This window comes from Pteropus alecto, unplaced genomic scaffold (assembly GCF_000325575.1).
Source record: "Pteropus alecto unplaced genomic scaffold, ASM32557v1 scaffold105, whole genome shotgun sequence".
NCBI lineage: Eukaryota > Metazoa > Chordata > Mammalia > Chiroptera > Pteropodidae > Pteropus > Pteropus alecto.
This window is the reverse complement of record NW_006436294.1, coordinates 6,324,573-6,335,519: the sequence shown is the minus strand read 5'-3', so window position 1 is coordinate 6,335,519 and position 10,947 is coordinate 6,324,573. Positions and strand designations below refer to the sequence as shown.

Genomic DNA, 10,947 nt, shown 5'->3' with positions numbered 1-10,947 from the left:
CCAACGGGGGAACCCCAGGGTGGGGGGCTAGGGGAGGGAGACAGGCCTGGCCAGGGCCCTGTAGCAGTGACAGGGGCGGGGAGGGTTCCGGTGACGGAGGAGTGCACGCGTGGGCAGACCAGGGGGCCCGGCAGGCCAGGGCCCACCCCAGAGGCCAGGGCCCACGTGGGTCTGCCAGGCAGAAGCTCCCACTGCCTGTCCCGGGGGGCCAGCGAGGGCAGGAGCCGGAGCAGCTGCAAAGTGCTGGACAGAGCGGGCAGAAGGGTCAGGGAGAGTGGCCTGGGTGGCCGGACCCCGAGCCAGGCCCCTCCTCTTTGGGGCAGGAGCAGCGGCCCCCTGTGTGGTCCTCAGCTGCAGCCGAAGCCAGGGCGCCCGGGAGTGGGGACGGCCTGTGTGCCGGGGTGGGGGACGGAGCGAGCAGGAGCTCTCCCAGAGCCGCCGCCTCCCCGGGCTAGCGGTGTCGCACCCCAAGCCCACCCCGGGCAGCAGGACATCGGGGCCGCCTCGTGCCCGCACCCCCACCCGCCACTCCGGGCTTGGGAGGGCTGCCGGGTGAAGGAGCCAGTGTCACTGAAAGAACCCGTTTTCACACTCCGGGGTGGCCCTGTCCCCACCAGGTGTCCTGCCTGGGCCAGCGGCTCCACCTGCTGGCGCCGAGAGGAGGTGCAGGCGGGCCTCAAGCCTCCCCTGGAGAGGAGCTGGCACCCTGGGGCTCAGGCCTGAGATGGTCCATGGGCTCACCCCACACGACATCATGTGGTGAGGGCTGGGGGGACAGATGTGCACAAGGGTCAGACTCTAGGCCTCAATAGGTGACCCCAAGTCCTGGGGCCGAGGTCGATCTACTGCCAGCCACCTGCTATGACGCTCAAATGCCCCCCTGTCCAGTTTCCCAGAGAGAGGGGCACGCCACCTCCAAAGCAGCCCATGCCTTTCGCCAGCCAGGACTTGCTGGAAAGTTCTCCTGTGAAAAGAGCTTGCAGAACACCTGCGTCACCATAATCCAGGTATGCATTATCTAGGACATTCCAGGAACCCACAGAGCTGAGGGGTCTGGGGAGGTCTGGGCCAGGACCTGTGAGCCCCCAGCCCTCATCCCCCACAGGGCTCAGCCTGTCTCTGTACCCCCTCCTCTCTCCCCTCCCTTCTGCCTGGAGCCCTAAGGCCTCAGATTCCCAAGGGAGGGGACCTGGCTGGCCCGCCTTGCCCGATCGGCCTGGCCAGCATTTAGCAAGGAGCCCTGGCTTGCAGCGTGGGCCATTTCCACGGTGTATCTCACCCACCGCCGGTAAATTCCCGCCACCAGCGTGGCGGTGTGGCACGTGGAGTCGAGCAGAGACAGGAAGCCAGTCGGCGCACGCACGCCCCGCAGGGCTGAGGCAGAAACCCTGGGAGTCGCGAAGTCGTGGGCCGGGGGCATGTATCACCACTTTTGATATAATCCACTTAATTATAAGCTTCCGTGGCCGTATTGAACAACCAACTCAAAACTGCTGAAGACCTAAGGGCCCGTCAGAAGCCCGCTGGGTAGCCCCAGTGCACTGCTGGCCGAGGCCACCAGGCCACAGGAGCACGGGCAGAGGCCTGGGGGAGCGTTCTCAGGGAGGGGTGCTCCCCGAACGCCTGTCCTGGCTCCCAGGGCCCCTTCCTCACGAATGGCTCCGCGGCCCCAGTTTTCCGGTCCCAGGAGGACAGCTGGACATGAGTCGGGGTTCCGGGCAAACCGAGTTACGCGCAGAGGCTTCCATTCCCGAGGGAGCTGTGGGAACGGCGTCCCCTCCGCAGGCCCCACCTGCTGGCCTTGCACGTGTGCTGGGGCCGCAGGTTCCAGGTAACGTGCTCAGACAGCGCCAGGGACCTGCCGAGGCCTCCATAAACACGCTCTCCTTGCTCTCACCTCGCCCCGCCAGCCTGTCTCAGTTCCCACCCCAACCCCACCCTACCCCCCACTACCTGGCAGGAATGTCACGAGAGTCACTGGACTGAGCCTTGGGAGTGGGCCATAGCCGTCTGTTGTCACTGAGACTTCGCCCGCCCTGGGCCTGGCCCTCGCACACACCGTCTCCGGAATGCAGGGGCGGCACTGGCGAGGGCTCCTCCAGCCCAGGGGCTGGCTGGGCACAGGGAGGTGCCCGCCGGGCTAGAGCTAGCTGGCCCAGCAGCAGGTCCTGGCAGCAACAGTCCGTGGGCGCTACAGCACCCTCACTCTGTGCCCTCCGCCCACGGGCTCCACCCGAGGGCCTCCAGCAGCCAAATACGGTGACAAAGGCTCATGCTGGCGGTCCCGCTCTGCCTCCTGGACCCAGCTCTGCTCTGCGGCTATGCAACTGGACCATGGCCCAGTGTGGTGGGGAGTCACACGGAACCCTAACTCTGCCACTCTTTCTGGCACAGAACATGTAGTAGTTACCTAACTGCTGTGTGACAAACAACCCCGAAGCTTAGTGCTTAGAACAACTCACGTTTACCGTCTCACGGCTTCTCGGGCCAGGGACCCCACGTAGCTGGGCCTTTTGTCTCAGGCTCTCTCACCAGGCTGCAGTCGAGGTGTCGGCTGGCGCTGGTTCCGTAGATGTTCCAGGGACAGCTGAGAACCAGAGATGGGAGGGCTGGGTCCAAGGTCACACTGGGAACGTGGTGCCTGGTCCCACATCGCTGTCCCTGGAAGTGGACACTAGAACCATTGTGACCTCGGGGGTGAGGTCAGGGCTGGTGGGGCTGGGGAGGAGATGCCCAGAGATAGGGCTGCCCCGCTGGGCACGAGGACAGAGCTGGCGGCCGGGGCCTGTGGGTTCTCCAGACCACACCCCGACATGGACAGGAAGCATGCGGAAAAGCCACACAGCCACACGACGGCTGAGAGGGCGTCATCGGGCTTGTCCCAGAACCCCAGGTGAGCCCCGCACCAGGCCGGGAGGTGCGGGAGCCGAGGAGAGGGCCCGAAGCCCTGCTTCTCCTGGGCGCCCGGCCTCTCCCTCTCTCTGGGAAAGCGAGGACTGATGCCCGGGCCCGGAGCCGAGGAGGGAGGGTTCCCGCCGCCGGGAGCAGCTGGGGAGGGGTGCGGGGCTGGGCACCCCTGCAGTCCTGGGTGGGCGGAGAGGCGGCCGGGAAGGAGGGAGCCTGGATCAGAACCCAGGCTTTGCCGTCACGCAGCCGTGTGGCTGCAGACTGCTCGTGAGGCCAGAGGTGTCACTAGCCACGTGTCAGCCCACACCCGCGCTCGCCCGATATGCGGGTGAGCGGTCGGGCGGGCGGGTGGGCAGACCACCGCCTGCTTCCCTGAGCCCCCGCTTCCTCCATGGCCTTCTGGCCCCAGCGTCCCCCGTGTCCTGAGCGGGCACCAGAGTCTGCAGGTGCTCGCCCCTTCCCCCTGAGCCCCCCAGGCTGGCGGTGGCCTCCGTGGGGCTCGGGGGCCTCCCCAGGCTCTCCCAGGGTGGGTCCCAAGCTAACTCCAGCGGCGATCTCCCTGAGGGCTGTTCTGGAAGCACCTCTGCTCCCGCCTTTGAATCCCGTGACTTTGGTCTGCACGCCGTCGTCCCCATGAGTGTAGTCAGGCCCGTGTCCTCCGCCACGTCGCGATGGCTTCTAAGGCGAGACCATGCCCCGTCCACAGCTGTTCGCCTAACCAGTTCTTAACGTTTTTCTGAATTTAAAAATACTTTCAATTTTGGTCCTGGCGGGGCTGGGATGCGAGTTCGGGGTGAGATCATGGGTCTCATCACACCTGTGGCCCCATGTGAGATGCTCGAAAAGGTGGCGCCGCCCAGGCTCCGTGTGAAAGGCCAAGCTCCCCAGGCTGCAGGCTTCGGGACCGGGGCGCAGGTCTGAACCGGCACCTTTCCGCCGAGGCTGCGTGTGCTGGGACAGGTTCCTGTCCCTCTCTGTCCTGCCGCCTCTTGGGGTTGGTGTGAGGACGCGTGGGTAGGATCGAGCACGCAGCACGTGGCCATCCTCACTGGCGGCGATGGGGTGGGTGACAGGAAGGGAAGTGACCATCCTCCCGGGCAGGAAGTCGTGTGCGGCTGCGGGGAGCGGCCCACATCCCAGAATGTTCTCTCTCATTCATTGTTCATCCAGCACACGCCCTGGGCACGTCCTTGGCCAAGCCTCCTAAACCGGGGCATTTAAAATTGACCTTCGCAGCTTATCCGATCCTTGCCCCTGCTTGATTTCACCCCCCGCGCCACCGTCCCCAGGCTGACGCAGCACGTAGCTTCTTGCCCGTTTATTGTCTTTCTCTACGAGTGCCACGAGCAAAGGGGTGTCTGTGTGTTTTGTTCACGGATGAACTCTCAGGGCCTGGGGTGGTGCTTGGTACACAGTAGGCATTTAATAAACACCCACCGAATGAACGCAGGCAGGAAGGGATGAGTCCGCCCGGGGCCCTGTGTAGCTTCGGGGGTCTGCTCTCTCTCACACAGCATGACGCATTGAAGAGCCTCCCGCGTTGATCAATAATTCGTTTCTCCTCGTTGCCTGGCAGTGTTTCTGCGGCTCGACACAGTCCATGCACGCACCAGTTTACAAAAAAGCCACTAGAAACGTTCGCGTCCAGATTTTTGTGTGAACCCAGGTGGTCATTGCACCTGAGTAAACGCCCAGGTGTGGGAGAGCCGCCTCGCACGATAAACATGTCTAACTTTCTAAGAAAGTAGCAAACGGCCTTCCACACTGGCCGTTCGGCTCGGCGTTCCCACCAGCAACGCACAAGACGTCCAGTTACCCCACAGACTCTGGAATTCTGCGTTACCCCTTCCAGCTGATGCGTAGCAATAATCCCCCGGGGTTTCAATTTGTGCCCCAAGTGGGGAAGGATGTCAAATACTTCTTATGCGTTTATTTGCCGTCTGTTTATCTCCTTTGGCAGAATGTCTGTTCAAAACTTCTGCCCTCGTTTCGTTAGGTTGTTTGTGTTTGTGATCCATTTTGCTTTGTGTTCTTTATGTATTCTGTCTGAAGTCCTTTATCAGACATGTGATTTGCAAATATTTCCTCCAAGTCTGCAGCTTGTCTTTTCGTTTCTTATCGAGGTCTTTAAAAAGCGGAAGTTCTTGATTCTGATGAAACCCACTTTATCATGTTTCCTTCTATGGATCATGCTTCATGTCACAGCTAAGAAATTTGTGTCCAACTCAAGATCACAAAGATTTTCTCCTACATTTTCTTCTAGAAGTTTTAGAATTTCAGGCTCTACTTTTAGGTCTACGGTCTATTTGGCGTTGAGTTGTGTACATAGTTTGAGGCATGAGTTGGGCTTTCGGCATGTACACATCCGACAATTCAGCCCCGTTCGTTCATCCTTTCTTAATTTAACTGCTTTTGCATCTTTATCAACTGTCAGTCGGCCTTACAGGTGTGGGTCTTTTTCTGAACTCTATTTTGTTCCGTTTATTTATATTTCCCTGCTTCATTTATTATCATCTCTAATGCCATGTTGTCTTGATTTCTATAGCTTTATAGTAAAGCTCAGAATCAGTGGCCATCTCAGTCTATTTTTCCACATTAATTGGAAACAACTTGTTGGTTACCACAAAAAAAAAAAAAAAAAAACCCTGCTGGGATTTTAATTGGAATTGTATGAAATATTCAGATAAATGTAGAGAACAGTGATACCGGACCAATTTTGAGCCTTCCAGTCCACGAACGTGGCATGTGTCCACTGATTAAAGGCTTCTTGGGTTCTTTCATCATTATTTTGAACTTGACATTGTTTAGTCCATTATTTTGTACGGTATACTTTGTGTATAGATCTTGATCCTGCAATTATTGGTTAGATTTATACCTGAATATCTCATGATCTTTAGTGCTATTCTGCACACTACCGTTTTATTTCATGTCCCAATTATTCGCCGCTGCTATATGGAAATGCGACTGACTTTTGCATGCGGACTTTATATTTGCAATTTTGCCAAATTCGCGTTCCAGTTCTAGTAGCGTTCTGTGTATGGGGAACCACCAGAGGCTTTCGAGTGACATCATCTGAGCCATCTCTTACCTGGTGGAACAAATAGATAAAATATTGAGGGATGAGCTTCCTTCGGACAAGCTTGTTGCACCTGCTGCCTGCCTGTTGTTACCTTGCTCACCGTTACATCCCCAGAGCCTAGAGAGCTCGTGCCTTGCCCGTGGTGGGTACTGGGGACGTGGGAGCCCAGCCCGCCCCCGCCACACCCGCCTCTCCTGAGCCACCCTGACTTCCCTCTGAGACCCCACCGGCGGTGCACGGGCAGACCTGAATTCCCTCCAAGACCCCACACAGCCTCCTGTGGTCCCGAGAAGACTGGCTCCTCCTCCATGTCACTAGGCGAGTCAGAGCTGGGCACGCTGTACCCTGAGCCCTCCACGTCTGTCCCACCAACAGCTGCTGGGGAGTCCCACAGGCAATGAGACTACGGGACCCCTGCCCTCCTCCCAGGGCTCAGTTGGTCCACTGAACAAAAGGGTGGGAGCACGGAGGGATGTGGCCAAGCCTGACTCGGCCCTTGAGTCCACTGTACTCCCGACCATGAACCCACCCGGGGTACCCATGTGCACACGCCCAGGACCCTTTTTCCATTTCAGAATCTCCTTCCACATCTCCGAACCCACGAGGGACCTGTCCTACAGGAAGGCACCTCAGAGCTCTGCCTCCGGGGACAGGCCAGTGCACTCGGCCACCATCCTGCTGAGCAACTCACAGAGCAGCCAGGCTGCCCTGGTGCCCCAGGAGCACAAGATGTTCTTGGAGGAAGCCTACAATGCAGGTGACCATGGTTCTGGACTCAGGTTCCAACAGAGACCATCATGTTGAGGCTCCACCTCAAGGAGGCCTGGGGACGAGGGCCAGGGGGTATCCACCCTGAATTCAGGGGCAGGGGGTGCCGGGGGTGCAGACACAGTGCAGCTTCAGCAGAGTGCCCTGAACACCCTCCTCAGCCTCCTCATACTTCCTGAGGCACCATCCAAAGCCCCCCAGAAATGCCCTCTCTCACACCTCCACACTTCCCACGCCTTTCACACCATAGAACCTCAGCTCAGGCCTGGCCCACTCACTGGAATGAATTTTCAGACAAATGGGTAGATGGATGGTGGATGGTGGGTGGATGGATAGGTAATGGATGGATAGATGATGGATGGATGAATGGATGATGGATGGATGGATGGATGGATAGTGGAGAATGGATGGGGACGGACGGACGGACAGATAGATGGATGATGAATAATAGATGGATAGTGGATTGATGGGTGGATGGATGGAAGATGGATGGAAGGATGGATGGATGGATGGACAGACAGACAGCTGGATGAATGACAAGTCAGACTGACTGGCAATTATAGCATTTCATAGAAAAATAAGACAGCTCGACTCATGGTCCACCAGGCCCCACATCTGTCCACCTGTCTTGGTTACCCAGCTGAATGAGTGGATGGATGAATGAATGGAAGGATGGATGATGGATGGATGGATGGATGGATGGATAATGGATGGATGGATGGATGGATAGTGGATGAATGAATGGATGGATGAATGGATGGATGGATGGATGGATAGATGGGTTGACCAATGGGCGGGTGGATGGATAAATTTATTAATGGTTGGATCGGCGGATGAGTACAAGGATGAACAGACAAGTAGATGGATAGAAGGACTGACGAACGGGCATATGTATGAATGTGTAGGTGGATGGACAGACGGGTGGATGGAGAGACAGGTGGATGAGAGAGGAGTGGATAAATAGGTGGATGAAAGGTGGTTGCATCAGTGAATGGATGAACATGCACGTGGTGGATACGGGTGTGCAGACCTGCCTGCTCCCCTGCCTCTTTTCCTATCCCGAACCCCAGAAGGACCGAGTGGACAGTCAGGAGGCCCAGGACTTCCAACGTGTTCAGCTCCCCAGTCCGCATTCTGAGATCCCTCCCTCCCATTCCCAGCCACGGGTGTACACGCCCACAGCCCGTCACCCCTCACACCTTCTCACTGTCTGCTTCAGCCATCTGCTTCAAGATGCTCCGAGAACTGAACAGTTCAGATACCCTCCGCCTGAAGCACATCGTCTCGAAGATCAAGGACATGGCCCACAGGGCCCCCAATCTGGTGCTGGAAACCATTTATGACTACTTTATAGACAACCTTGAGGTGGGAGCGGCTCAGGCCATTCAGGGGAGGCATGGGGAGCAGACGGGGGCTGGATCCCAAGCGAGCTCAAACCTTGGCTTCTCCACACAGCAGCGACATGACTTGAGCCAGTCAAACTCCTTATCTGGCCAATGGGCTGAGGGTGGGGGAGGGAGAAACGCGGGCCAACGTGTGGTGACCAACCTCGGAAAAGTCTCATGATATGGACATTACGATTCCCCACAGATGAGGAAACTGACTGGGGCTTAGGGAAGGGAAGTGGCAAGAAGTCACAAAGCCATTCAGTGACAGCTCCACACAGCAGCGACATGACTTGAGCCAGTCAAATTCCTTATCTGGCCAGTGGGCTGAGGGTGGGGGAGGGAGAAACGTGGGCCAACGTGTGGTGACCAACCTCAGAAAAGTCTCATGATACGGACATTATGATTCCCCACAGATGAGGAAACTGACTGAGGCTTAGGGAAGGGAAGCGGCAAAAAGTCACAAAGCCATTCAGTGACAGAGATGGATGGATGGATGGATGGTTGGATGGATGGATGGATAGATGGATGGATGGATGGATGGATGGATGATGAGTGGGATGAATGGATGAATGGGTCGATAGATGGGTGGAGGGAGGGTTGGATGATGGGAAAACATTTAGGTGGATGGATGGTGGGTGGATGGATGGGTGGATGGATGGGTGGATGGGTGGATGAATGGATGGTGGATGGATGGATGGATGGGTGGGTGGGTGGATGGATGGATGGATGATGAGTGGATGGATGTATAGACTGGTGCATGGGTGGGTGAATGGCTAGATGGTTGGGTGGATGGTGTGGGGAAGATCTGTCTGAGTTTTAACGAATGAGTGAATAAGGGAATAAATGAATAAACTAGCTCTAGAGATGGGAAGCTCTTAAAACCCCATAGCAGCTTCCTGGAGACAGGGACATTTTTGTTCATCTGTCTCTGCAGAACCTAGTTCAGGACCTGCGCATAGCAGGTGCTTCCTAAGTGGTTGTCGGAGCCATGGCCGAAAGCATCCACCTGGGATCGTGCCTCAGGCCTCCTCACCCTCTCCCCGCCCCCCGTGCTCCCACTGGTGACTCCCGCACGACCCGACCCGACTTGTCTCTGAGCTTCTGCTCACTCCGCCACCCGCAGATCTCCAACCGGCACAGGCTCCGGCTGCTCCACGTCCTGGAGACCGTCATCGGCGCCATGGACTCCTTGGAGGAGACCTGGAAGGAAGCCTTCATGAAACTGGCCCTGGAGAACATGACCAAGTCCACGGTGGGCCCCCTTCCCCACCTCAGGGCTCCCGGGGTGCAGGCCGCTCCCGCAGGGCTCCAGATAGGCCGGGACGGCCCAGCCTCGTGGTCAACCAGGCAACCTCTGTCCGTGTGCTCAGATTCTTACCCCAGCCCCGCAGGGGGACACCCCACGCACCCACTGTGAGCTGAGAAGGGCGGGGTGCAGAACCTCAGGCCGTGAGTGGGAGGGCCAGGTGTCTGCAGCAGCCCGGTGCCCGTTCCCCACAGGTCCTGCCCTGGGGCGGGCTCTGGGGTCCCCTTGCCACCACCTCCCTTCCCACCACCCGTCTCTGCGTGTCCCACCGGCCCCCGGGCTGTAGCTCGGCCCTCGGCTGCCTGCCTTCAGGGCTCTGCCTGACGGAGCCTTAGAGGTTGGACCTGAACTGTCCCCCACCCCTGCGGTCCAGGGGCTGCCCTGGGCTGGCCAACAGTCTCGGCTGATTACAGCTCCAGGGGCTTGGGGGCCTGGAGCATTTACTCAGGCCAGCAGCCCAGGGTAGCCCCATGATGGGACTAGTCATTAAACACATGATGAGTCGTGGTCGGGGGCAGCAACTGGCCACCAGGCCGACCACCCCACCCCAGGGAGGCGTCCATGCCTCACCCGAGCATGCGGACCAGAGGGAAGCAGGGCGGAGTCTGTGTCCGCTACTCTCTTTTCTTTCTAAACTTCTTTTTTAATTTTTAAAAAAGTTCGAAGTCACCGTGGTGAAGTGTATCAGGCACATTTTAAAAGTGCGCATATGTATAGTTTACAGACCATTCATGAAGAACTGAGTCTGGGGGAGCGGCGTGACCCACGTGGATGGGGCCACCCTGTCCGGGCAGTGGCCTGGCTTCAGCCCCCTGGGTCAGCCCGAGGCGGGGCCGGGGCTGTCTCCAGCGTGGGCTGGGGCAGGCACTTCTGTGGGTGCCACGAGCCGGTCCAGGGCCCCCAGGGAGAGTGGACACGTCACCGTCGGGGTCCAGACCGGCCAGGCGCACCTTCCTGCGTCAGTGTCTGGGCCCGGTCTGGGACTCCTGCCGCCCACCCCCGTCGGGGACCCTGTGTTCTGTACCCCCAGCCTTTCTCTTCCCCGTTTACTCTCTCGCTGGGGACACACACCCTCCAGCAGCTTCTCGAGACAGCATGCTTGGGAAGCACAATCCGAAGCCGTGCTTTTCTGCACCGACCTCTGTTCTATTGGCCACGGCCTCTGCGTTGGAGACGGTTACCCCGCCGCCCCCGACCCCCTCGTGTGGCTGTAGAGACTCCAGAGCCATTCAGGATGCGCGTCCTCTCTCCGTGGCTGCCTTTCTGCGGGCAGGCTTCTGGAACCTTCTCTTCGCTCTGCATGCGCTGCGGTTCCTCTGCAATGTGACTCGCTCCGAGTCTGTTTTTGGCCACCGGGCTTTGCGGCCCTGTGTCATGGCCGTCTGGCCGTTCAGCTCCTTCCTCTATGGAAAATGGCTTAACGTCCGTTCGCTGGCGGGGTCCCCTGCATTGCTCGGCTCGGCCCCAGGGCTGCCTGACACCCCGACTCGCCGCTTCCG

General features: G+C 58.5%; 1 protein-coding gene across 1 annotated transcript in view; it reads left to right on the top strand.

Moving 5' to 3' along the window:
• The first annotated feature begins 2,813 nt into the window (after positions 1-2,813).
• MROH5 (maestro heat like repeat family member 5) overlaps positions 2,814-10,947 on the top strand; it is a 42,677-nt gene continuing 34,543 nt past the window's right edge. Inside the window, exons 1-4 of the mRNA XM_015590208.1 lie at positions 2,814-2,893; positions 6,562-6,743; positions 7,974-8,119; positions 9,266-9,394. Of these exons, the coding sequence (XP_015445694.1) occupies positions 2,814-2,893; positions 6,562-6,743; positions 7,974-8,119; positions 9,266-9,394 (537 nt within the window). The remainder of the gene's footprint in view (positions 2,894-6,561; positions 6,744-7,973; positions 8,120-9,265; positions 9,395-10,947) is intronic.